Source organism: Mus musculus, chromosome 11 (assembly GCF_000001635.26).
Source record: "Mus musculus strain C57BL/6J chromosome 11, GRCm38.p6 C57BL/6J".
NCBI lineage: Eukaryota > Metazoa > Chordata > Mammalia > Rodentia > Muridae > Mus > Mus musculus.
The window spans coordinates 58,507,060-58,534,884 of record NC_000077.6 but is presented as its reverse complement, the minus strand read 5'-3'; the positions used below and the strand labels follow the sequence as shown (position 1 = coordinate 58,534,884).

Genomic DNA, 27,825 nt, shown 5'->3' with positions numbered 1-27,825 from the left:
TGCCTGCTGTTCTTTGTGCACTTAAATAGCTTCTGCCTCTTGCCCAGTGTGGCCCAGACTGCAGCTGCATCTGAAGGTGAGTCAACCTGACAGGAGAGTCTGCAAAGGACAGGGTGGTCACTAGACAGTCTGTTTCTTCATTACATAATCTCTTTTATCCTTTATTCTTTACTGCCTTATTTATTATTGGGAGAAAAGAAACTTGGCCTCCTCCTCTTCATTCTTGGGTTTTTGAGACAGGGTTTCTCTGTGTAGCCCTAGCTGTCTGGGAACTCAGTCTGCAGACCAGGCTGGCTTCAAACATAGAGATCTACATGCCTTTGCCTCCCAGTGCTGGGATTAAAGGTGTGCACTACCACACCCAAGATCTTCCTAAAGTTTCCCCTTAGTGCTTCCTTACTGCGAATCTTTTCCATGTTAAGAATAAAGTAATATGTATCCCATACAAACACACATGCACACACACACAAGTCTTGCCTAGATTATATTGGTAATTCTCCTGCCTCAGTCTCACAAGTACCAGGATTGTTGTAGTCCTCTGCACCACATCCAAACTTCCTTCTGCATTTTAAAATATTCATATGACAATGCATTCATTTCAAAATTGTCTTTTCAGTGGTTTATTTAATTTCAAGTGTGGGTAATTTTAAGGGTTACAATAATGCAAAAACAATTGACTTGATTTTATTCACATTTCATCATATGAAGCACACAATGAGTGATCAAAAATTAAACTATAACTTTCTACAGAAGTAATGTTTCCCATAAAACTCAGGCAAGTGCCCACTCTGTGCTTATTCACAGGGCAAGCACTCATTCTGTGAATGGTTGTGTGAAGTGAGGCAGATGCCTGAGACCCCAAGCTTCTCTTCTCTAAAAGAAGAAAAGATGCTGAGTCTTTTGGAAGCACCAGGGTGGCTCAGGGATTCTGCTGTCTTGGGATGCTGCTCCGTCATTTCTCTGCCTTCACTGTTATTAATACAAAAGGTTAACTATGCACCAAGCTGTTCACAGGACATCAAATGGCACAGCATGGGTAAGGACAAAACAGCTCCCAATCCCTTGCCTTCTTCAGACACCACATTCCTGATCTCACTGCTGCCTGGGGACAATGATGCCAGTGGTCCCCACTTAACAGAGGCTCTGGCTTTCGCAGCACACCTCCTGCCCCTCACCTGCCTCCTGACCTCCACTCAGACAGCAGAAGGTGTTCGTGGCTGTGGCTTCCTTTGTTCACTGTGTCAAAACTAAAAACTAGGTCAGCAGGAAAAAATTAGGTGAACTTTAAACGATTTAGATTTTTAATAAAACTAAGTTTCCTTCATACTCCTTTGCAAAATAGAAATCTACCTTGTTTCTTCCTATCTCCCAGTCTATTTTCAGTCTCTGTCTCTCCCATCTCCTCCCATAGGTCTCAGATCTGTCTGGCATTTATATGAAGGCAACAAGAACCTTACTGTGTTCTCTGCTCCATCAGCAACTTGGGTAGTATATGACATTTTTAGGACCTCAGTCTCAGGTTTTCTTTTTTTAGAGTTCTGGCATTGATGTAAAATCTTCCTAAGAGTTGTGATTTCTGTCCCAACAACTCCTAGTTTAAAATATTGCTAACAACTCAGAAAGCAGAATTTCCATTTCCTTCCTACTGCTTATAATTATCAAAATGTACTATCTGCTAGTTCAGAAATTATAAGTAAATAAATAAACGAACAATGAATAAATAAATAAATAAATAAATAAATAAATAAATAAATAAATAAACAAACACCCCTTTAAAAATCTCTCTTCTAAGAGAGTTGGGGGCTAAAACTCAAAATGTTTACAGTGCTGCAAATCACACCAATGGGAGTTTTGGAAGTAATTTTGTATCTGCTCACATACAGACCAGTTTTAGGAGTGGTAATCCAACTGGGACTTACAAGAACGATTACAATAGCACTCAGGGACATGGAAGTAATATTGCAAATATGCACAATGGTATGAACTGACAGGCATCTGCATATCCTGCTACTGCAGCTGCTGCACCTATGACTGCTATCCCATGCCAACATGGTATTCTCGATAAGACTTTAGAAGTATACGTACATGTCTGTTTTCACATTTGCTCTTTATATTGTGTGTAATCAGACAGGATAGTTCTTTAAGAAACATGGGAAATGCAGAAATGGCTACAGCGCTGCAGTAACTATGGGGCATTTACTTCAATATTTAAGTTGGATATTTCTTCACATTCCTGAAGCAATTTTTAGGCTTTTTTTTTTTTGTACTCGAAAATGCAGACAGTGCTTCCAAAAAGTAACTGCACAGTGATTGCAAATACACTAAATGATGCAATGCATGGTCTTCCAATAAAGATATTCGAAGACTTAATTCATTGAAAATTGTACTTTATTTTACATATATAATGTCATGTACAACTTGGCTTAGATAGTACATTTGGCAGGTGGGGTGGTATTTTTGTTTCAGTGTTTATCTTTACACAAGGAAAGTTGACCACTTCCCATTCCTGGATTTAGGAGAGGAACTCAGAAGGCCCTTAGGATGATCTGTTTGTATGCGAAGACATTAGAGACAGGGAATTTTATAATTCCAGATTCATTGTATAAAAGCTTTGCCAGTAGTTTTCAGCATCAGGGAAGTAGAGGCCATTTAATAGCCATTTTCCTTAAGAGTGAACTACACGACAAGGACTCTATAAATAACATGGTGACTTCTTTTGCAAAACAGTTTTAAGTGATGACATATTTTGCTTTATCTAAATTTTATTCCATTTCTTGGCTTTATTGTTAACTGCCAAAATACACAAAGCTAAAAGACTGTTAGCCCAAGAGCTGTGCACTGTGTCCTTAGTGCGAGTTACCTTGTAGGTTCCTAGTTCTCACAGACTTGCCCGAGTGCTTATAGCCACACCTGGTTATAAGTCAGGAATGTCTCCACATCATTTCAGAGGACTTTAGGGGTATTGAAACTGTAGGCTAGTCACAAGGAATAAAACCTCAAAATAAACCGTTAGTCAGGTAACCTAACCAAAGGCACAGTTAGAGGTTTTTCGGGTTAGGTTCAATATTGCTTACAGCTAGAAAGATGGGGAAAGCTTTAGATTTAAGTGGGATTACCAGCAAACAGCTTTATTTCAGAATGGCTGAAAGTAGGTCTAAATATCTTGCCAGAAAATTGTGTGGCTTTGCCCTGGACAAAAGTCTTAAAGGAAATCATTTAATTTTTAGTTTTTAAAATGGGTTTTATTGTTACAAATTGGAAAGTGCTGGGGGTGGGAGCTGGGTGTGTTTTCCAGGGCTGATAACATTGTAAACTGGTTCATCCTCTGGTACTCTGAGTGGTTTTCAGTGCCATAGCTAGTCAGATTCATGATTTTTAACTATAGGTGTAGGTTGGAGCATTTATTACATATTTTACTGTTCAATGTCTTTTTGTTTTTTTGTTTTTGAGACAGGGGGTCTCTGTGTAGCCCTGGCTGTCCTGGAACTCACTCTGTAGACCAGGCTGGCCTCAAACTCAGAAATCCGCCTGCCTCTGCCTCCCAAGTGCTGGGATTAAAGGAGTGTGCCACTACCACCCGGCTCTGTTCAATGTCTTAATGTGGACCTTTTATTTTGTAAATAATCATGGAAATGACTGTAGGGCTTGAAAAAAATTACCTTTGAAGTTTTAAGAGACAGTCCACTTTTTTGGCATGTGTGTTATGTCCAGCCTGTGGTTGTCTTAACTAGTAAATGTGATTTTTCTCCCCACCCCTCCCCCAAAAAAATCTGTGAGCCTGGTCAGGAAGGATGGAACCATTCTGTGGGATGCTGTTTTTTACTGTGTTGTACCTACTAAAACCATCCAACTTAATTTGCATTCACCTATTTTCCCAGCATAGCGGGACACTCACCTAGTTTAGTGCACTCTGGGTTCATATGTCCCTAGATTTGTCTCAGCATCTAACACAGAGGCTGCCTATGAGTGTGGGGTAGAGGGAACAATGCAGTATATTAGCCATCTCTGAGATGGCTATCGAGGATAGTGAGTCTTTAACTCTCTAACAGTGTGTGTGCGTGTGTGTACACAGGCTCGCACACTCACACATGCTCCTCCATTTTTATCTTGGGATATTGAAAAAAAGTTACATTGTTTTGCTATATTTAACCTTGGCAAAATCAGAAGGCAAAGTTATCACCATCATCATTGTCTTCATTGTCATCATCATCACTACCACCATCATCTTCAGTAGCATTAATTTAGGTAGAGCAGATGAAGGAATGCTAGGTTGAGTGACAGTGGCTGGACTGGTAGCAGTATTTGGCTGTTTAGTGGGTTCTTGCCCCAAGCCTCTTAGGGTTCTGAGCATGGGTCCTTCTTGTGTGGTGGTGAGGCTTCCTCCAGGCAGCACAGAAACTCTCAGAGTCTCCAGATCCTGGGGACTGAGGAGGATCACCTGGTTGAAATTTCTCCTTTAAATTATTATTTTAAAATATTTTTATATGAAACATACCTCAGTCTTGAAGATACCGATTGCATCCTCAAACCATAAAGGCCAAGGCTCATTTCATATGTTAAAACCAAATTTTCAAAATAATTTTGATTTTGCATTTTTTTTTTTTTTGCCACTGAATCCCGATTTGGATTAGCATGGAACAGCATTTCTCAGGAGGACATTATCTGTCATTAGGAAAGTTCATGACTTTGGACTATGGAAAATTTACCCTGAATCCCCAATGCCTGTGACCAAGATGTGAATTCCAAGCTGTTTAAAAAAATGGTTGAATTATGTGTAATTTGCAGTCCTTAGATTTTCAGACCAAGAGAACGTAGCACAAGCAGGTTGAGGCATAAATCACTCAGCACTTATTTCTATGACACTAACCCTAAAACATTCTTGGTTGCCTAGGAGACACCCATGGACCTCACCACCTGGATGAACAACTACACTACACAGTCAGATTTCACCCTGGTGGGATTCTTCAGTCAATCCAAACACTCTGCCCTGCTTGCTGTGGTCATATTTGTGGTTTTCCTGATGGCCTTGTCTGGGAACGCCCTCCTGATCCTGCTGGTACTCTCTGACACCCACCTCCACACACCCATGTACTTTTTTATCAGCCAACTGTCCCTCATGGACATGATGTACATTTCTGTCACTGTGCCCAAGATGCTCATGGACCAGGTCCTGGGGAGCCACAAGATCTCAGCTGCTGCCTGTGGGATGCAGATGTTCCTCTATGTGACACTAGCAGGTTCAGAATTTTTCCTTCTGGCTGCCATGTCCTACGACCGCTATGTGGCCATCTGCCATCCACTCCGGTATCCTGTCCTCATGAACTACAGGGTTTGTCTCCTCCTGATGTCTGTCTGTTGGATCCTGGGATCTTTGGATGGCTTCATGTTCACCCCTGTCACCATGACCTTCCCATTCTGTGGATCCCGGGAGATCCATCACTTCTTCTGTGAGGTTCCTGCTGTGACAAAGCTCTCCTGCTCAGACACCTGGCTCTATGAGACCCTCATGTATGTGTGCTGTGTGCTCATGCTTCTCATCCCTGTGACAGTCATTTCAGGCTCCTATACATCCATCCTCCTCACTGTTCTCAGGATGAACTCAGCAGAGGGCAGGAAGAAGGCCCTTGCCACCTGCTCCTCCCACATGACTGTGGTCACCCTCTTCTATGGTGCTGCTATCTATACCTACATTTTCCCTGCCTCTCTCCACACCCCTGAGAAGGACATGGTGGTGTCTGTGTTTTACACCATACTCACCCCTCTGTTGAACCCACTAATCTATAGTTTTAGGAATAAGAATGTCACAGAGGCTATGAAGAAACTGTTAGTTGTGAGCACCCTCTTCTGAGAAACAGTAAAGTAAGCTGTAATGCATATTTCTCTTCTTTGACTCTACACATGTGTTGATCCAAGTCTCAGGCTGATGTTATTGCTGATCCATCATGCCCCATTTCATATTCATCCATTTTTGTAAACTATTTCTCTAATCTGAAAATTTCTTTGTTGATATACTTCTTGTCAATTCATAAATCTTATTTGCATTCTGCCACTGTTACATTTCATGGAGTTGATAATGACTGTTTAATTTCATGAGACAAAGGTCTTATCATTTGAAATTATGTCATATGGAGCAATAAATGGTCATGAGGTGTTTAACTGATAAAGCATAGAGAGAGATGTAAGAAAAGTAGTTGACAACATTAACCAGAGGTGACTACAGATCAAGATACAGTTTTCTCACTTCAGCTCCCATCTTATGATGTAGTAAAAATAAGGGTTAAAAGAGATTTGGATCTGAATAGTACAATTAACCCCAAGGTTTTCAAATTGTCAGTGTAGCTGTATTTGCATATAAATATATCCCTCAAAACCAAACACAGCTTCTATTCAAAGAAAGTGAGGAATCACTTATTTTTTTTTCGTTTTTTTAATTAGATATTTTCTTCCTTTACATTTCAAATGGGAATTACTTATTCTTGAGCCAAATATGAATGAGCATGGCCCAGAAACATGGGTTCAGGTTTCCCCCAATGACAGGTTCCAAAGTCTCTTGAACTGCTACAAAGCACAAACAAGTCACAAGTCATAACTCAAGGCATTTTCAACTACACTTGTAGAAACAGCAGGACTGGGTTGTAGCCAAGTGGGAAAAACTCTGCCATGATTCTCAGATGCTGTCTGGTCATATGTAAAGCTTTTAGCTCAGGGAAGCAAGCATTCTGAGAAGCCAATACACTCCAAAATGTGTCACCTGATTGTCACAGGGATGCTGACAGGAACCACAGTGAGCAATAAATTAAGGATACTGTGGACAGCCTGGGGTAAGTGGGCTCTATCTCTGTACTGTTCTAAAGCTCCATGTTCCCAGGAGTTCTAATCAGTTTGCCAAGTGCAGAGTCTTTAACATGTGTTTAGCTTTGTCCTCTGAGAGCCTCAGTATAGTGTTCCGTGTTTACAAAGCATAAACCTCAGTGCATAAGGAGGCCGAGTCCAGTTTTATGAACTGTGGCGACCTGGACAATACATGTTACAGCTAGCTTTCTTAACACTAAACAATTTTCTTTGGATTATCCCCCCCCAAAACAGAAAATGAGACCCCTATACAGCAGGAATCAATATTAAGGGATCAATGCCCCCATTCCAAAGATGTGGGGTGAGGGACTTTTGGTCATTCAATGGATGTTTGTAGTCATTTAAGGGGAAGGGTATGTTTACAAGTTGGGCAGGGAGGAAACAAACTAAGGGAGGTCAGATTCAGGAATTTCTCTTTCTCTTTCTTTTTCTTTCCTCTATCCTTCTTTATCTCCTCTCTGGTGTCAAGGGAAAGGACAGAAACATAGGAATAATACAGGAATATAAAATAAAAGAGTAGATTATTAAATCTACTTTCAGATCAAAAAAAATCAACAAGACTAATATTTTATATTGGTATGGAATTTATAGATTGATATAGATTTAGGATTATATTCCACTACAACATATTTTGTATATATAGTTCAACTCTTTGTTAAAGTGTTGTACCTAATCACTGTAAAGTTCTAGTTCTTTTAAAAAGCTGCTATTACAGATTGTTTATAATAATTAAGAAATGAAAGTTAGTAGTCAGACAATTAAATTTATGCTCATGTTAGATACTAGTTTAGTTACTTACAGAAATATGCTTCCTAGGTTGAACATACAATAAATAGCTAGAAACAAACAATTCAAATATATGAGATGGGAGTGGATAGATGGATGGATGGATGGATGGATAGATAGATAGATAGATAGATAGATAGATAGATAGATAGTGTTTTAAAAACTTCAAAGCTGATCTTGGGCATGATCTCGGCGGAGGACCCCAAGGTCCCCAGAGGACTCTCTATGCTATAGACACCATACAACAATCAGGATCTTGAGATCACTGGTGAGCAGTATGCAATATCTGTTCCAAAAAACCCAGAGGGTCTTGTGCTGGCGGGAACAGGGACAAAAGACAAAGGCAGGCCCTAGCACACCTAGAAACTTGGGATCACTGAGACCAGTCTATGCAGGAGAGCACGTGTGTGACAGAAGCAACTGAGCTTCTTGGTCAGGGTCCCTTCAGACCTTGATCCCCAGGCAGGAGATAGAGCCAAGACCCAGACCCCTAGGCACCTTGCCTGCCAGAGGAGAGTTGGCCTTCAGAGAGGGCTCTGACCCCAGGACTCAAGAGGTGAATCTGAGCTCCAGACTTCTGTGCACCTTCCTTGCAAGAGGAGAGCTTGCCTGCAGAGAGTGCTCTGACCACTGGGACTCAGGAGAGAGTTGGTCTCCCAGGAGTGCTGAGAGAAGCTAAAGAATCACAGGAGGAACAAGCTCCAACTAGAGACAGCTAGAACATCTAACACCAGAGATTACCAGGTGGCAAAAGGCAAATGAAAGAATCTTCCTAACAGAAACCAACACAACTCGGCATCATCAGAACACAGTACGCAAACTACAATGAGTCCTGGATAACCCAAGACACCCAAAAAGCAAGATTCATGTTTAAAATCATATCTCATGAAGCTGGTAGATGATTTTAAGAAGGGCATTAATAACTCCCTTAAAGAAATACAGGAGAACACTGCTAAACAGGTAGAAGCCCTTAAAGAGAAAACAAAAAAACCTCTTAAAGAATTACAGGAAAATACAACCAAACAGGTGATGGAATTGAACAAAACCATCCAGGATCGAAAAATAGAAGTAGAAACAATGAATAAAACGCCAAGGGAGACAACTCTGGAGATAGAAACCCAAAGAAAAATCAGGAACCATAGATGTGAGCATCAGCAACAGAACACAAGAGATGGAAGAGAGAAAATCTGGTGCAGAAGATTCCATAGAGAACATGGACACAACAATCAAAGAAAATGCAAAATGCCAGAAGATCCTAACCCAAAACATCCAGGAAATCCAGGACACAATGAGAAGACCAAACCTAAGGATAATAGGTATAGATGAGAATGAAGATTTTCAACATAAGGGGCCATTAAATATCTTCAACAAAATTATAGAAGAAAACTTCCCTAACCTAAAGAAAGAGATGCCCATGAACATACAAGAGCCTACAAAACTCCAAATAGAATGGACCAGAAAAGAAATTTCTCCCAACACATAATAATCAGAAGAACAGATGCACTAAATAAAGAAAATATTAAAAGCAGAAAGGGAAAAAGGTCAAGTAACATATAAAGGCAGACCTACTAGAATTACACTAGACTTCTCACCAGAGACTATGAAAACCAGAGGATCCTGGGCAGATGTTATACAGTCCCTAAGAGAACCAAATGCCAGCCCAGACTTCTATACTCAGCAAAACTTCAATTACCATAGATGGAGAAACCAAAGTATTTCATGACAAAACCAAATTCACACATTATCTTTCCACGAATCCAGCCCTTCAAAGGATAAAAAAGGGAAAACACCAACACAAGAATGGAAATTATGCCCTAGAAAAAGCAAGAAAGTAATCCTTCAACAAGCCTAAAAGAAGACAGCCACAAGAACAGAATCCAAAATCTAACAAAAAAAATAACAGGAAGCAACAATTACTTTTCCTTAATATCTCTTAATATTAATGGACTCAATTCCCAAATAAAAAGACATGGACTAACAGACTGGCTACATAAACAGGACCCAAATTTTTGTTACTTAAAGGAAACCAACCACAGGGCACAAGACAGACACTACCTCAGTATAAAAGGCTGGACAACAAATTTCCAAGCAAATGGTCTGAAGAAACAAGCTGTAGTAGCAATTCTAATATCAAATAAAATTGACTTCCAACCCAAAGTTATCAAAAAAGACAAGGAGGAGCACTTCATACTCATCAAAGGTAAAATCTTAAAAGATGAACTCTCAATTCTGAATATCTATGCTCCAAATACAAGGGCAGCCACATTCATTTAAAAACTATAGTAAAGCAGAAAGCACACATTGCAACTCACACAATAATCATGGGAGACTTCAACACCCCACTCTCATCAATGGATAGATCCTGAAAACAGAAACTAAACAGAGACACATTGAAACTAAGAAAAGATATGAAAGAAATGGATTTAACAGCTATATACAGAACATTTTATCCTAAAACAAAAGGATATAACTGCTTCTCAGTACCTCATGATACCTTCTTCAAATTGACCATATAATTGGTCATAAAACAGGCCTCAACATATATAAAAATATTGAAATTATCTCATGCATCCTATCATATCACAACGGACTGAAGGTGATCTTCAATAATAACATAAATAATAGAAAGCCAACACTCACATGGAAGCTGAAGAACACTCTACTCAATGATACCTTGATCAAAGAAGAAACAAAGAAATTAAAGACTTCTTAGAGTTTAATGAAAATGAAGCCACAACATACCCAAACTTACAGGACACAATGAAAGCATTCGTAAGAGGAAAACTCATAGTTCTGAGTGCCTCCAAAAAGAAACTAGAGAAAGCATACATTAGCAGCTTGACAGCACCCATAGAAGCTCTAGAACAAAAGGAAGCAAATTCACCCAAAAGGAGTAGATGGCAGGAAATAATCAAACTCAGGACCGAAATCTACCAAGTGGAAGCAAAAAGAACTATTCAAAGAATCAACAAAACCAGCAGCTGGTTCTTTGAAAAAATCAACAAGATAGATAAACCCTTAGCCAGACTCACTGGAGAACACAGGGACAGTATCATAATTAACAAAATCAGAAATGAAAAGGGAGACATAACAACAGAACCTGAGGAAATCCAAAACATCATCAGATCCTACTACAAAAGGCTACACTCAACAAAACTGGAAAACCTAGATGAAATGGACAAATTTCTAGACAGATACCTAGTACCAAAGTTAAATGAATATCAGATTAATGACCTAAACAGTTCCATAACCCCAAAAGAAATAGAAGCATTCATTAATAGTCTCCCAACCAAAAAAAAAAAAAAAAAGCCCAGGACCAGATGGGTATAGTGCAGAGTTCTATCAGATCTTCAAAGAAGACCTATTTCAAATTCTCCTCAAACTAATCCACAAAATAGAAACAGAAGGTACCCTACCCAGTTCAGTCTATGAAGACAAAATTACTCTGATACCTAAAGCACAAAAAGACCCAACTAAGATAGAGAACTTCAGACCAATTTTCCTTATGAATATCTATACAAAATACTCAATAAAATTCTTGCTAACCGAATCCAAGAACACAACAAAACAATCATCCATGATGATCAAGTAGGCTTCATTCCAGGAATGCAGGATGGTTTAATATATGGAAATCCATCAACATAAGCCACTATATAAACAAACGCAAAGACAAAAAAACACATGATCATTTTGTTAGATGCTGAGAAAGCAATTGACAAAATACAACAGCCATTCATGATAAAAGTCTTGGAAAGATCAGGAATTTAACGCCCATACCTAAACATAATAAAAGCAATGTACAGCAAAGCAGTAGCCAACATCAAACTAAATGGAGAGAAACTCGAAGCAATCCCACTAAAATCAGGGACTAGACGAGGCTGCCTACTTTCCTTCTACCTGTTCAATATAGTACTTGAAGGCCTAGCCAGAGCAATTAGACAACAAAAGGAGGTAAAGGGGATATGAACGGGAAAGGAAGAAGTCAAAATATCACTATTTGCAGATGATATGATCGTATACTGAGAGACACCAAATTCCACCAGAGAACTCCTAAGCCTGATAAACAGCTTCAATGAAGTAGCTGGATATAAAATTAACCCAAACAAATAAGTGGCCTTTCTCTACACAAAAGATAAACAGACTGAGAAAGAAATTAGGGAAACAACTCCCTTCACAATAGTCACAAATAATATAAAATACCTTGGTGTGACTCTAACTAAGGAAGTGAAAGATCTGTGTGATAATAACTTTAAGTCTCTGAAGAAAGAAATCAAAAAAGATCACAAAAAATGGAAAAATTTCCCATGCTCCTGGATTGGCAGGAACACTATAATAAAAATGGCTATCTTGCCGAAAGCAACCTACAGATTCAATGCAATCCCCATCAAAATTCCAACTCAATTCTTCAAGGAATTAGAAAGGGCAATTTGCAAATACATCTGGAATAACAAAAAACCTAGAATAGCAAAAACTCTTCTCAATGATAAAAGAACCTCTAGTGGAATCACCATGCCTGACCTCAAGCTGTACTACCGAGCAATTGTGATAAAAAACGGCATGGTACTGGTACAGTTACAGACAGGTAGATCAATGGAATAGAATTGAAGACCCAGAAATGAACCCACACACCTATGGTCACTTGATCTTTGACAAGGGAGCGAAAAACATCCAGTGGAAAAAAGACAGCATTTTCAACAAATGGTGCTGGAACAACTGTCGGTTATCATGTAGAAGAATGCAAGTTGATCCATTCTTATCTCCTAGTACTAAGGACAAGTCTAAGTGGATCAAGGAACTCTACATAAAACCAAAGACACTGAAACTTATAGAGAAGAAAGTGGGGGAAAGCCTGAAGATATGGGCACAGGGGAAAAATTACTGAACAGAAAAGCAATGGCTTGTGCTATAAGATCAAGAATCGACAAATGAGACCTCATAAAATTGTAAAGATTTTGTAATACAAAAGATACTGTCAATAAGACAAAAAGGCCACCAACACATTGGGAAAGGATTGTAGGAAGCCGCCCTCACATTTGCCATTATAAGATGGCGCTGACAGCTGTGTTCTAAGTAGTAAACATAATCTGCACACGTGCAGGGGCAGTTTTCCCGCCATGTGTTCTGCCTTTCTCGTGATGACAACTGGGCCGATGGGCTGCAGCCAATCAGGGAGTAATACGTCCTAGGCGGAGGATAATTCTCCTTAAAAGGCACGGGGTTTTGCCATTCTTTTTCTCTCTCTTGCTTTCTCTCTCTTGCTTTCTTGTTCTTGTTCTTGCTCTTGCTTTCTTGTTCTTGTTCTTTTTCTCTCTCTTGTTCTTGCTTTTTCTCTCTCTTGTTCTTGCTTTTTCTCTCTCTTGTTCTTGCTTTTTCTCTCTCTTGCTTTCTTGTTCTTGTTCTTTTTCTCTCTCTGGCTCTCTGGCTCCTGAAGATGTAAGCAATAGAGCTCTTGCTTTCTTGCACTCTTGCTCTGGCTCTTGCTTCTTGCTCCTGAAGATGTAAGCAATAAAGTTTTGCCGCAGAAGATTCCGGTTTGTTGCGTCTTTCCTGGCCGGTTGCGAGAACGCGTGTAAGAGTTGGTGCCGAAACCCGGGAGTAGCGCTGCGCCGCCGCCGAGCTGCCATGGGCCCCGGCCCTCTGGGGCGTTCCGCAGCCGCACGAGCCCGCGAGGGAAGCCGCACCTTCCCCGGGCTCGGCTTCATCTCTCCCCGCCGCCTCGCACACCAACTCTCGAGCGCGCCCCCAACTCGCCAGCAAGAACGACGCCACAGCAGGATCCTTCTGCACACGTTTATTCAGTCCTGTTTCTTCTTTCTCTATATTTCCCTTGTTTATATATCTTCCTTGTTTATATCTCCCCCGTTTATATCTCTCCCTTGTTTATATCTCCCAATAATAACAATCCTCTCTCGAATAATAATCCTCCCTCTAACCCGGGCCTCTCACTCTTTTATACTCTCAGTTCCCATCCACGCACAGCAGGCCACGCCACCTCACCAGGTACGCAGCTTCAGCTAATCAGGGCAGCAGGGGCAAATCTCCACCAAATTGGATTCACCTGAATCCTGGTACACCTGCGCAGCTCTCAAGATGTTTGTGGCTTAGATGAGGAAGTCAGGTGCAAATCATATGACTTAGCTGCAGTCCCTGGCACCTTTAGGACTGCCGCCACACCTGCTCCTAACAATTCCCCCTTTTTTCTTTTTTGGCAGAGAGAATGTCTGTAGATAGCCCCCCGCAGCCATGCCCCTTACCCGTCCTTGGGTGACAAACAGCATTGGTTTGATCCCTGTCTTAGGTTGGTGACATGCCCAGGGAGTCTTATCACTGACTATCTCTCAATCATGCCAAGCCACACCTGGGGAGATTGTGTTTTGCTTGCGGCAGGTGCATCAAAAGGCCAGGATGTTGATAATCTATGGCCAGATCTTAATTGCTGCAAGCAAGCCTCATGGGTGAAGGTAGAGGTCTGATCCCCAGTGTGCAAGCATAGGGGCCCTACACAAAACCATCCCTTAGGCTCATCACCCAGAGAGGTCTTGGCCAGCTCCCGTGTCGTTTTTCCTGGGGGAAGGGAACTAGGACACTGAACCTTCATGCAATCAGACGTGCCTTCCACAGGATGCCAACAGCAGCTATCCTCTGTGCAGTGCTTAGCCTCGCACCCCACGGCATAACGCAGCATAATTTCTTTTAGAGCGGCAAACCGAATCTGAGGAGATTGTCCCGCCTCCACTGCAGCAAAAGCCTACGCTACCATGGCAAAAGTGCGGGCCGCACACTCTGCACCTAACACATGTGCCAAACACAAAACACACACACTATAACAAGCATACATCCCAGGGCTCTCATCCCCGCTCATCTTCTCTGAAGCAAGGGATAGATGGCCAGAGAGGCTATCTCTTTAAGGGGAATTCAGGGATCAAAAAGCGTGGAAAAATTTTGAATGTCATGTCGAGCTGGTATCGGCTTCTGGAACACCGAAAGGATCTCCCATCTCTGCTCCATCGTTTGTGCTTGTGGGACCATCCACCACATCCACAGGGGCAACTGGATCAGGAGCCTCATTCTTGCAGCGTCTCACCAATCTCTCCGGCACCCAAAGAGGTTCCATCTGGTCCTGTGGAAACACACAAACAGACCCTCTCGCCCACATCAACACCTGATCCGGTCGATCCCCAGTGGGGATGGACACAATACCTCGTGGTAATGAGACCATAACCTCAATCACCTGTGTGTGTCCATCTGGGGAGTCAATACACCAAATCTCCGGACAGAAGGTCCGCCTATAGGTGGCTGCTGAGGAGGCATAGGGAGGAGGCGCAGAAGCTAATTCACCTTCCTCCTCTGCCTCAACTCTGTTGTCCTGTCCTTTCTGTCCACCTGATAACACTGTGTCTCCTTTCTTTTTCCTTTTTCTTTTTAAGCCCTTCTCCTTTTCCGACATACTTTCTTGTTGCTCTGTAAGGATTTTCTGACCTGTCTTGACTGCCTCTACACACAGTTTCAAACAGTAACAGAGTCCATATATCAGAACAAACAAGACCAAAACTATCAGACCTACCCACAAAGGGTCAATGGGAGAAAAAAGCATAACTACACAGCGAGGATCTATTGATCACTACACTGAGGTTATCATAGTTCCTTAACTTGCCCCCAAACCGGGAACCTTAACTTGTCCCAAAGCCGGGAACCTTAACTTGTCCCAAAGCCGGGAACCTTTCGTTACCTTGTGCCTGCTTCCTGGCAACTTTATGCTTGCCTCTATTTTATCCGAGGTCCTTCCCAAACTCCTGGGGTCGCAAGTTTCACTCACCGTGAACTTACCCTGCCGGCAACCACTGACTGCTGAAAGTTCTGAACTCGGTGGGGGAGTTGGTTCCCCGTACGGGCCACCAATTGTCGCGTCCGCTCTCGACCAGCAAGAACTACACGACCACCAGTCCTTCTAACAGCAGTTTATTCAGTCTTCATCTTTCTTCTTTCTCTTAAAAATATCCCCCTTTAACCCGGGGATCAATCTGGGAGACTTACCAGTACCGTTCCCCAGCTGAAGAGTTCTGAATCCACGCCGGGTCCTTCTCAACAGTCTGTTTTACGGGAACACTTCATTACCACTGTTCCCTGTGATGCAGTTCTGAATCCTCCCTGTAGCAGGGGGTCTTCGCTCGTGCCTGAAGATGTTTCTTGTCCCGTCCCGGGTTTCGGCACCAACTCTCGAGCGCGCCCCCAACTCGCCAGCAAGAACGACGCCACAGCAGGATCCTTCTGCACACGTTTATTCAGTCCTGTTTCTTCTTTCTCTATATTTCCCTTGTTTATATATCTTCCTTGTTTATATCTCCCCCGTTTATATCTCTCCCTTGTTTATATCTCCCAATAATAACAATCCTCTCTCGAATAATAATCCTCCCTCTAACCCGGGCCTCTCACTCCTTTTATACTCTCTCTCATCCACGCACAGCAGGCCACGCCCCCTCGCCAGGTACGCAGCTTCAGCTAATCAGGGCAGCAGGGGCAAATCTCCACCAAATTGGATTCACCTGAATCCTGGTACACCTGCGCAGCTCTCAAGATGTTTGTGGCTTAGATGAGGAAGTCAGGTGCAAATCATATGACTTAGCTGCAGTCCCTGGCACCTTTAGGACTGCCGCCACACCTGCTCCTAACAAAGGATCTTAACCAATCCTAAATAAAATAGGAGACTAATATCCAATGTATATATATATATATATATAAAGAACTCAAGAAGATGGACTCCAGAAAATCAAATAACCCTATAAAAATGGGGTACAGAGCTAAACAAAGAATTCTCAACTGAAGAATACTGAATGCCTAAGAAGCACCTGAAAAAATGTTCAACATCCTTAATCATCAAGGAAATGCAAATCAAAACAACCCTGATATTCTATCTCACACCAGTCAGAATGGCTAAGATCAAATATTCAGGTGACAGCAAATGCTGGTGAGGATGAGGAGAAAGAGGAACACTCCTCTATTGTTGGTGGGATTGCAAGCTGGTAAAACCACTCTGGAAATCAGTCTGGTGGTTCCTCAGAAAATTCAACATAGTACTACCAGAAGATCCAGCAATACCACTCCTGCGCATATTCCCAAAATATGCTCCAACTTGTAATAAGGACACATGCCCCACTATGTTCATGGCAGCCTTATTTATAATAGCCCAAAGCTGGAAAGAACCCAATGTCCCTCAACAGAGGAATGGATACAGAAAATGTGATATATTTACACAATGGAGTACTACTCAGCAATTAAAAACAATGAATTTATGAAATCCTTAGACAAATGGTTGGATCTGGAGGATATCATCCTGAGTGAGATAATCCATCCACAAAAGAACACACATGATAGGCCCTCACTGATAAGTGGATATTAACCCAGATACTTAGACTAGCCGAGACACAATTTGCAAAACACATGAAACTCAAGAAGAAGGAAGACCAAAATGTGGATACTTCATTCCTTCTTAGAATGGGGAACAAAATACCCATGGAAGGAGTTACGGAGACAAAGTTCAGAGCTGATACAGAAGAAAGGACCATCCAGAGACTGTCCCACCCAGGGATTCATCCCATATACGACCACCAAACCCAGACACCATTGTATATGCCAGCAAGATTTTGCTGACAGGATTCTGATATAGCTATCTCTTGTGAGGCTATGCCAGTGCCTGGCAAATACAGAAGTGGTGCTCACAGTCATCTATTGGATAGAACACTGGGCCCCTAAATTAGGAGCTAAAGAAAGCACCCAAAGAGCTAATGGGGTCGGCAACCCTATAGGATGATCAACAATATGAACTAACCAGTAACCCACAGAACTGTGTCTCTAGTTGCATATGTAGCAGAGGATGACCTAGTTGGCCATCAATGGGAGGAGAGGCCCTTGATCTTGGGAAGATTATATGCCCCAGTACAGGGGAATGCCAGGACCAGGAAAAGGGATTGGGTGGGTTGGGGAGAAGGGCGGAGGGAGGGTATAAGGGACTTTCGGGATAGCATTTGAAATATAAATGAAGAAAATAGCTAATAAAAAATGGGGAAAGAGTCTGCACAGGTGAGAGTGTGGATTACAGAAGCTAACAGCTTCTGGGACAGGCGAGAGCCACAGAGCTTCTGAGGCAGCGCCATTTTCGGGCTCCAGACATCCGGCCACCTTCCTGGCCAAAGGACAGGTGTCCACCCGGCCCAGGAGGCTTTTGCCTCAGGATCCGTGGGAGCCATCTTGGTTCTGGGACTCCGCAGAAAGTAGTCTGCACAGGTGAGAGTGTGGACTACTGAAGCTAACAGCTTCTGTGACAGACCAAAGCAACACAGATTCTGGGAAAGGTCCTGTTTTCAGCCTTCATTTTCGGCCAGGAGGAGGTCCAAACATCAGATAACTGTGCACCTTCCCTGTAAGAGGAGAGCTTGCCTGCAGAGACTGCTCTAACCACTGAAACAGGAGAGAGAGCTAGTCTCCCAGGTCTGCTGATAGAGGGTAACAGAAACACCAGAGATACAATCTCTAAACAGAGACAACTATAACAACTAACTCCAGAGATTACCAGATGGCGAAAGGTAAACATAAGAATCTTACTAACAGAAACCAAGACCACTCACCATCATCAGAATGCAGCACTCCCTCCCCACCCAGTCCTGGCGACCCCAACACACCCGAAAAACTAGACCTGGACTTAAAAGCATATCTCATGATGATGGTAGAGGACATCAAGAAGGACTTTAATAACTCATTTAAAAAATACAGGAGAACACTGCTAAACAGGTAGAAGACATTAAAGAGGAAGCACAAAAATCCCATAAAGAATTGCAGGAAAACACAACCAAACAGGTGATGGAATTGAATAAAACCATCCAAGACCTCAAAAGGGAAGTAGACACAATAAAGAAAACCCAAAGTGAGGCAACACTGGAGATAGAAACCCTAGGAAAGAAATCTGGAACCATAGGTGCGAGCATCAGCAACAGAATACAAGAGATGGAAGAGAGAATATCAGGTGCAGAAGATTCCATAGAGAACATCGGCACAACAATCAAAGAAAATGGAAAATACAAGAAGATCCTAACTCAAAACATCTAGGAAATCTAGGACACAATGAGAAGACCAAACCTACAGATAATAGGAGTAGATGAGAATGAAGATTTTCAACTCAAAGGACTGACAAATATCTTCAACAAAATTATAGAAACTTCCCAAATCTAAAGAAAGAGATACCCATGAACACACAAGAAGCCTACAGAACTCCAAATAGACTGGACCAGAAAAGAAATTCCTCCCGACACATAATAATCAGAACAATAAATGCACTAAATAAAGATAGAATACTAAAAGCAGTAAGGGAAAAAGGTCAAGTAACATATAAAGGCAAGCCTATCAGAATTACACCAGATTTTTCACCAGAGACTATGAAAGCCACAAGAGCCTGGACAGATGTTATACAGACACTAAGAGAACACAAATTCCAGCCCAGGCTACTATACCCAGGCAAACTCTCAATTGCCATAGATGGAGAAACCAAAGTATTCCATGACAAAACCAAATTCACACATTATCTTTCCACGAATCCAGCCCTTCAAAGAATAATAACAGAAAAAAACAATACAAGGACAGAAACCACACCCTAGAAAAAGCAAGAAGTTAATCCCTCAACAAACCTAAAAGAAGACAGCCACAAGAACAGAATGCCAACTCTAACAACAAAAATAACAGGAAGCAACAATTATTTTTCCTTAATATCAATGAACTCAACTCCCAAATAAAAAGACATAGACTAACAAACTGGCTACACAAACAAGACCCAACATTTTGCTGCTTACAAGAAATTCATCTCAGAGAAAAAGATAGACACTACCTCAGAATGGAAGGCTGGAAAACAATTTTCCAAGCAAATGGTATGAAGAAACAATCTGGAGTAGCTGGAGTAACCATTCTAATATCTAATAAAATCAACGTCCAACCCAAAGTCATCAAAAAAGACAAGGAGAGGCACTTCATACTCATCAAAGGTAAAATCCTCCAAGAGGAACTATCAATTCTGAATATTTATGCTCGAAATACAAGGGCAGCCACATTCATTAAAGAAACTTTAGTAAATCTCAAAGCACACATTGCACCTCACACAATAATAGTGGGAGACTTCAACACACCACTTTCACCATTGGACAGATCATGGAAACAGAAACTAAACAGGGACACAGTGAAACTAACAGAAGTTATGAAACAAATGGATCTGACAGATATCTACAGAACATTTTATCCTAAAACAAAAGGATATACCTTCTTCTCAGCACCTCATGGTACCTTCTCCAAAATTGACCACATAATTGGTCACAAAACAAGCCTCAACATATACAAAAATATTGAAATTGTCCCATGCATCCTATCAGATCACCATGGACTAAAGCTGATCTTCAATAACAAAATAAACAATAGAAAGCCAACATTCACGTGGAAACTGAACAACACTCTTTTCAATGATACCTTGGTCAAGAAAGGAATAAAGAAAGAAATTAAGGACTTTTTGGAGTTTAATGAAAATGAAGCCACAACATGCCCAAATTTATGGGACACAATGAAAGCATTTCTAAGAGGAAAACTCATAGCTCTGAGTGCCTCCAAAAAGAAACTAGAGAGAGCACACCTAAAAGCTCTAGAACAAAAGGAAGCAAATTCACCCAAGAGGAGTAGACAGCAAGAAATAATCAAACTCAGGGGCGAAATCAACCAAGTGGAAACAAGAAGAACTATTCAAAGAAGCAAACAATTGAGGAGCTGGTTCTTTGAGAAAATCAACAAGATAGATAAACCCTTAGCCAGACTCACTAGAGGGCACAGGAAAAGCATCCTAATTAACAAAATCAGAAATGAAAAGGGAGACATAACAACAGATCCTGAAGAAATCCAAAACATCATCAGATCCTTCTACAAAAAGCTATACTCAACAGAACTGGAGAACCTGGATGAAATGGACAAGTTTCTAGACAGATACCAGGTACCAAAGTTAAATCAAGATCAGGTTAATGATCTAAAAAGTCCTATATCCCCTAAAAAAATAGAAGCAGCCATTAATAGTCTCCCAACCAAAAATAGTCCAGGACCAGATGGGTTTAGTGTAGAGTTCTATCAGACCTTCAAAGAAGATCTAATCCCAGTTCTTCACAAACTATTCCACAAAATAGAAACAGAAGGTACTCTACCCAACTCATTCTATGAAGCCACAATTACTCTGATACCTAAAGCACAAAAAGACCCAACAAAGATAGAGAACTTCAGACCAATTTCCCTTATGAATATCGATGCAAAAATCCTCAATAAAGTTCTCACTAACTGAATCCAACTACACATCATAAAAATCATCCATCCTGACCAAGTTGGTTTCATCCCAGGGATGCAGGGATGGTTCAATTTACGGAAATCCATCAACATAATGCAGTATATAAACAAACTCAAAGACAAAAACCACATAATCATCTCGTTAGATGCTGAGAAAGCATTTGACAAAATCCAACAGCCATTCATGATAAAAGTCTTGGAAAGATCAGGAATTCAAGGCCCATACCTAAACATGATAAAAGCAATCTACAGCAAACCAGTAGCCAACATCAAAGTAAATGGTGAGAAGCTGGAAGCAATCCCACTAAAATCAGGGACTAGACAAGGCTGTCCACTCTCTCCCTAACTATTCAACATTGTACTTGAAGTCCTAGCCAGAGCAATTAGACAACAAAAGGAGATCAAAGGGATACAAATTGGAAAGGAAGAAGTCAAAATATCACTTTTTGCAGATGATATGATAATATATATATAAGTGACCCTAAAAATTCCACCAGAGAACTCCTAAGCCTAATAAACAGCTTCAATAAAGTAGCTGAATATAAAATTAACTCAAACAAGTCAATGGCCTTTCTGAACACAAAGGATAAACAGGCTGAGAAAGAAATTAGGGAAACAACACCCTTCTCAATAGTCACAAATAATATAAAATACCTTGGCGTGACTCTAACTAAGGAAGTGAAAGATCTGTATGATAAAAACCTCAAGTCTCTGAAGAAAGAAATTAAAGAAGATCTCAGAAGATGGAAAGATCTCCCATGTTCATGGATTGGCAGGATCAATATAGTAAAAATGGCTATCTTGCCAAAAGCAATCTACAGATTCAATGCAATGCCCATCAAAATTTCAACTCAATTCTTCAACGAATTAGAAAGGGCAATTGGCAGATTCATCTGGAATAACAAAAAACCTAGAATAGCAAAAACTCTTCTCAAGGATAAAAGAACCTCTGGTGGAATCACCATGCCTGACCTAAAGCTGTACTACAAAGCAATTGTGATAAAAACTGCATGGTACTGGTATAGTGAAAGACAAGTAGACAAATGAAACAGAATTGAAGACCCAGAGATGAATCCACACACCTATGGTCACTTGATCTTTGACAAGGGAGCTAAAACCATCCAGTGGAAAAAAGACAGCATTTTCAACAAATGGTGCTGGGACAACTGGCGGTTATCATGTAGACGAATGCAAATTGATCCATTCTTATCTCCTTGTACTAAGGTCAAATCTAAGTGGATTAAGGAACTACACATAAAACCAGAGACACTGAAACTTATAGAGGAGAAAGTAGGGAAAAGCCTTAAAGATATGGGTACAGGGGGGAGATTCCTGAATAGAACAGCAATGGCTTGTGCTGTAAGATCAAGAATCAATAAATGGGACCTCATAAAGTTGCAAAGCTTCTGCAAGGCAAAAGACACCGTCAATAAGACAAAAAGACCACCAACAGATTGGGAAAGGATCCTTTCCTATCCCAAGTCGGATACGGGACTAATATCCAATATATATAAAGAACTCAAGAAGGTGGACTTCAGAAAATCAAATAACCCCATTAAAAATGGGGCTCAGAGCTGAACAAAGAATTCTCACCTGAGGAATACCGAATGGCAGAAAAGCACCTGAAAAAATGTTCAACATCCTTAATCATCAGGGAAATGCAAATCAAAACAACCCTGAGATTCCAACTCACACCAGTCAGAATGGCTAAGATCAAAAATTCAGGTGACAGCAGATGCTGGCGAGGATGTGGAGAAAGAGGAACACTCCTCCATTGTTGGTGGGATTGCAAGCTTGTACAACCACCCTGGAAATCAGTCTGGCGGTTCCTCAGAAAATTGGACATAGTACTACCGGAGGATCCCGCAATACCTCTCCTGGGCATATATCCAGAAGATGTTCCAACCGGTACAAAGGACACATGCACCACTATGTTCATAGCAGCCTTATTTATAATAGCCAGAAGCTAGAAAGAACCCAGATGCCCCTCAACAGAGGAATGGATACAGAAAATGTGGTACATTTACACAATGGAGTACTACTCAGCTATTAAAAAGAATGAATTTATGAAATTCCTAGGCAAATGGATGGACCTGGAGGGCATCATCTTGAGTGAGGTAACCCAATCACAAAGGAACTCACACAATATGTACGCACTGATAATTGGATATTAGCCCAGAAACTTAGGATACCCAAGATATAAGATACAATTTGCTAAACGCATGAAACTCAAGAAGAACGAAGACCAAAATGTGGACACTTTGCCCCTTCTTAGAATTGGGAACAAAACTTCCATGGAAGGAGTTACAGAGACAAAATTTGGAGCTGTGACGAAAGGATGGACCATCTAGTGATTGCCATATCCAGGGATCCATCCCATAATCAGCTTCTAAACGCTGACACCATTGCATACACTAGCAAGATTTTGTTGAAAGGACCCAGATATAACTGTCTCTTGTGAGAGTATGCCAGGGCCTAGCAAACACAGAAGTGGATGCTCACAGTCAGCTATTGGATGGATCACAGGGCCCCCAATGGAGGAGCTAGAGAAAGTACCCAAGGAGCTAAAGGGTTCTGCAACCCTATAGGTGGAACAACAATATGAACTAACCAGTACCCCGGAGCTCTTGTCTCTAGCTGCATATGTATCAAAAGATGGCCTAGTCAGCCATCACTGGAAAGAGAGGCCCATTGGACTTGCAAACTTTATATGCCCCAGTACAGGGGAACGCCAGGGCCAAAAAGGGGGATGGGTGGGTAGGGGAGTGGGGGGGGTGGGTATGGGGGACTTTTGGGATAGCATTGGAAATGTAAATGAGGAAAATACCTAATAAAAAAATTTTTTAAACGGGGAAAAGAGCCCCAGACCAGATAGTTTCAGTGCAGAATTCTATCAGACCTTCGAGGAAGACCTAATGCCAAAAATCTTCAAAATCTTTCACAAAATAGAAACAGAAGGAACACTACCCAATTCATTCAATGAAGTCACAGTTAAAGTTATACCTAAACCAAAAAAAGGGTGTGACTTTTAAACTGTGACTTTTGCTCAGCTTTGGGTAATATCCAAATTTACTTTTTCATCTAAGCCATTTGCATTTATAGATTGTTCTTTAACTTTCAGGTCTCTGTTTAAAATGAAGCAAACATTTACACTGATGACAGCTCTAAAGAATATGGTTTGTGACTGACAGCAGGACCCAGGCATGATGGGATGAGGAGAAGGCAATATAGCACGGGGGCAGGGGGTGAGTGCTTGAGGTTAGCCTGTGTTTATAATATAGTAAATGAAACCCAAGCTTCCAAGTGCATGCCTATGAAGGCAGCTGGAAATTTAGATGAGCACAGAGAGAAGAGGATGGAGATACAGAGACAGAGACAGAGACAGAGACAGAGACAGAGAGACAGAGAGACAGAGACAGAGAGACAGAGACAGAGAGACAGAGACAGAAAGAGAGACAGACAGAGACAGAGAGAATTGTGTAGTGAACAAAGTCATGGACATACAATAACTGACTCATGTTGGGGCTGATTTTGACTTATGATGTGATATTCACAGTTATTTTTAATATTGGTTATGATTTTTTCACTATAAGAAAACTGAAGGGTAAATCAAGCTATGGCAGAGGTTTCTGTTAGGATCCCTAACTCTCCTAGTTACATTATTCTTTAAAATCCCAGGGGGGAGTTATCAACACAAATCTTTACCTAGCAATGAGCAGAGATCAGCCAGGGATGATGTAAACTGCCTGCTGTTCTTTGTGCACTTAAGCAGCTAACGCCTCTTGCCCAGTGTGGCCCAGACTGCAGCTGCATCTGAAGGTGAGTCAACCTGACAGGAGAGTCTGCAAAGGACAGGGTGGTCACTAGACAGTCTGTTTCTTCATTACATAATCTCTTTTATCCTTTATTCTTTACTGCCTTGTTTATTATTGGGAGAAAAGAAACTTGGCCTCCTCCTCTTCATTCTTGGGTTTTTGAGACAGGGTTTCTCTGTGTAGCCCTAGCTGTCTGGGAACTCAGTCTGCAGACCAGGCTGGTTTCAAACATAGAGATCTACATGCCTTTGCCTCCCAGTGCTGGGATTAAAGGTGTGCACTACCACACCCAAGATCTTCCTAAAGTTTCCCCTTAGTGCTTCCTTACTGCGAATCTTTTCCATGTTAAGAATAAAGTAATATGTATCCCATACAAACACACATGCACACACACATACACACACATCTTGCCTAGATTATATTGGTAATCCTCCTGCCTCAGTCTCACAAGTACTAGGATTGTTGTAATTCTCTATACCACACCCAAACTTCCTTCTGCATTTCTAAATATTCGTATGACAATGCATTCACTTCAAAATTGTCTTTTGGGTGGTTTATTAAATTTCAAGTATGGGTAATTTTTGAGGGTTACAATAATGCAAAAACAATTGTCTTACTTTTATTCATGTTTCATCATATGAAGCACACAATGAGTGATCAAAAAATAAAACTATACCTTCTGCAGAAGTAAGAACCCAGGCAGACCATGAAGTAAGCGGGCGCCCGGTGTCCCAATCCGCCTCCATCCTGAGGCCGAGCTCCCGGGGATGGCTCCTGTTTGCAGCGCACATACTAACGAGCTTCGCCTTTTCCTTCCAGGGTCGAGCTGTGCAGTTTCAGCGGGTACAAGATCTACCCGGGACACGGGCGGCGCTACACCAGGACCGACGGGAAGGTTTTCCAGTTTCTTAATGCAAAATGTGAGTCAGCATTCCTTTCCAAAAGGAATCCTCGGCAGATAAACTGGACTGTCCTCAACAGAAGGAAACACAAGAAAGGGCAGTCGGAAGAAATTCAAAAGAAAAGAACCCGCCGTGCAGTCAAATTCCAACGAGCCATCACTGGTGCATCTCTTGCTGATATAATGGCCAAGAGGAATCAGAAACCAGAGGTTAGGAAAGCCCAGCGAGAGCAGGCTATCAGGGCTGCCAAGGAAGCAAAAAAGGCTAAGCAGGCATCAAAGAAGACAGCAATGGCTGCTGCCAAGGCCCCCACAAAGGCAGCACCTAAACAAAAGATTGTGAAGTCTGTGAAGATTTCTGCCCCCAGAGTTGGTGGGAAACGCTAGTGTGGTAGAGCAGAGTTGGAAATAAAGCTCTATCTTTAACTCTAAAAAAAAAAAAAGAACCCAGGCAGGTACTCACTCTGCTTATTCACAGGGCAAGCACTCATTCTGTGAATGGTTGTGTGAAGTGAGGCAAATGCCTGAGACCCCAAGCTTCTCTTCTCTAAAAGAAGAAAAGATGCTGAGTCCTATGGAAGCACCAGGGTGGCTCAGGGATGCTTCTGGCTTGGGATGCTGCTCCGTCATTTCTCTGCCTTCACTGTTATTAATACAAAAGGTTAACTATGCACCAAACTGTTCACAGGACATCAAATGGCACAGCATGGGTAAGGACAAAACAGCTCCCAATCCCTTGCCTTCTTCAGACACCACATTCCTGATCTCACTGCTGCCTGGGGACAATGATGCCAGTAGTCCCCACTTAACAGAGGCTCTGGCCTTCCCAGCACACCTCCTGCCCCTTACCTGCCTCCTGACCTCCACTCCGACAGCAGAAGGTGTTCATGGCTGTGGCTTCCTCCCTGATCTTTGTTCTCTGTGTCAAAACTACAAACTGGGACAGCAGGAAAACATTAGATGAACTTCAAAAGATTTAAATTTTTAATAAAACTGTTTCCTTCATACTCATTTGTAAAATAGAAGTCTACCTTGTTTCTTCCTATCTCCCAGTCTATTTTCAGTCTCTGTCTCTCCCATCTCCTCCCATACATCTCATATCTGTCTGGCATTTATATGAAGACAACAAGAACCTTGCTATGTTCTCTGCTCCATCAGCAACTTGGGTAGTATATGACATTTTAAGGACCTCAGTCTCAGGTTTTCTTTGCTGTTTTCATTTTTAGAGTCTTGGCATTGATGTAAAATCTTCCTAAGAGTCGTGATTTCTGTCCCAACAATCCCTAGTTAAAAATATTGCTAACAACTCAGAAAACAGAAAATTCATTTCCTTCCTACTGCTTATACTTCTCAAAATGTACTATCTGCTAGTTCAGAAATGATAAATAAACAAATACATTAAGTAAATAAATAAATAAATACCCCTTTAAAATCTCTCTTGTAAGAGAGTTGGGGGCTAAAACTCAAAATGTTTACAGTGCTGCAAATCACACCAATGGGAGCTTTGGAAGTAATTTTGTATCTGCTCACATACAGACCAGTTTTAGGAGTGGTAATCCAACTGGGACTCACAAGAACGGTTATGATAGCACTCAGCAACATGGAAGTAATATTGAAAATATGCACAATGGTATGAACTGACAGGCATCTGCATATCCTGCTACTGCAGCTGCTGCACCTATGACTGCTATCCCATGCCAACAGGGTATTCTCGATAAGACTTTAGAAGTATACGTACATGTCTGTTTTTCACATTTGCTCTTTATATTGTGTGTAATCAGACAGGATAGTTCTTTAAGAAACATGGGAATCCTAGGTTTGGGGCTAATATCCACTTATCAGTGAGTACATATTGTGTGAGTTCCTTTGTGAATGTGTTACCTCACTCAGGATGATGCCCTCCAGGTCCATTTATCTGGCTAGGAATTTCATAAATTCATTCTTTTTAATAGCTGAGTAGTACTCCATTGTGTAGATGTACCACATTTTCTGTATCCATTCCTCTGTTGAGGGGCATCTGGGTTCTTTCCAGCTTCTGGCTATTATAAATAAGGCTGCTATGAACATAGTGGAGCATGTGTCCTTACCAGTTGGGGCATCTTCTGGATATATGCCCAG

The 27,825-nt window shown here is 41.4% G+C and overlaps 1 protein-coding gene and 1 pseudogene across 1 annotated transcript; both read left to right on the top strand.

Annotated features, from left to right (window-relative positions):
* The first annotated feature begins 59 nt into the window (after positions 1 to 59).
* On the top strand, positions 60 to 5,956 carry Olfr330 (olfactory receptor 330). The gene is made up of 2 exons (NM_146879.2): positions 60 to 76; positions 4,892 to 5,956. Exon 2 carries the CDS (start codon positions 4,901 to 4,903, stop codon positions 5,846 to 5,848), a length of 948 nt encoding a protein of 315 aa, NP_667090.1. The 5' UTR covers positions 60 to 76; positions 4,892 to 4,900; the 3' UTR covers positions 5,849 to 5,956.
* Positions 1,785 to 27,422, top strand: Gm21927 (predicted gene, 21927; annotated as a pseudogene).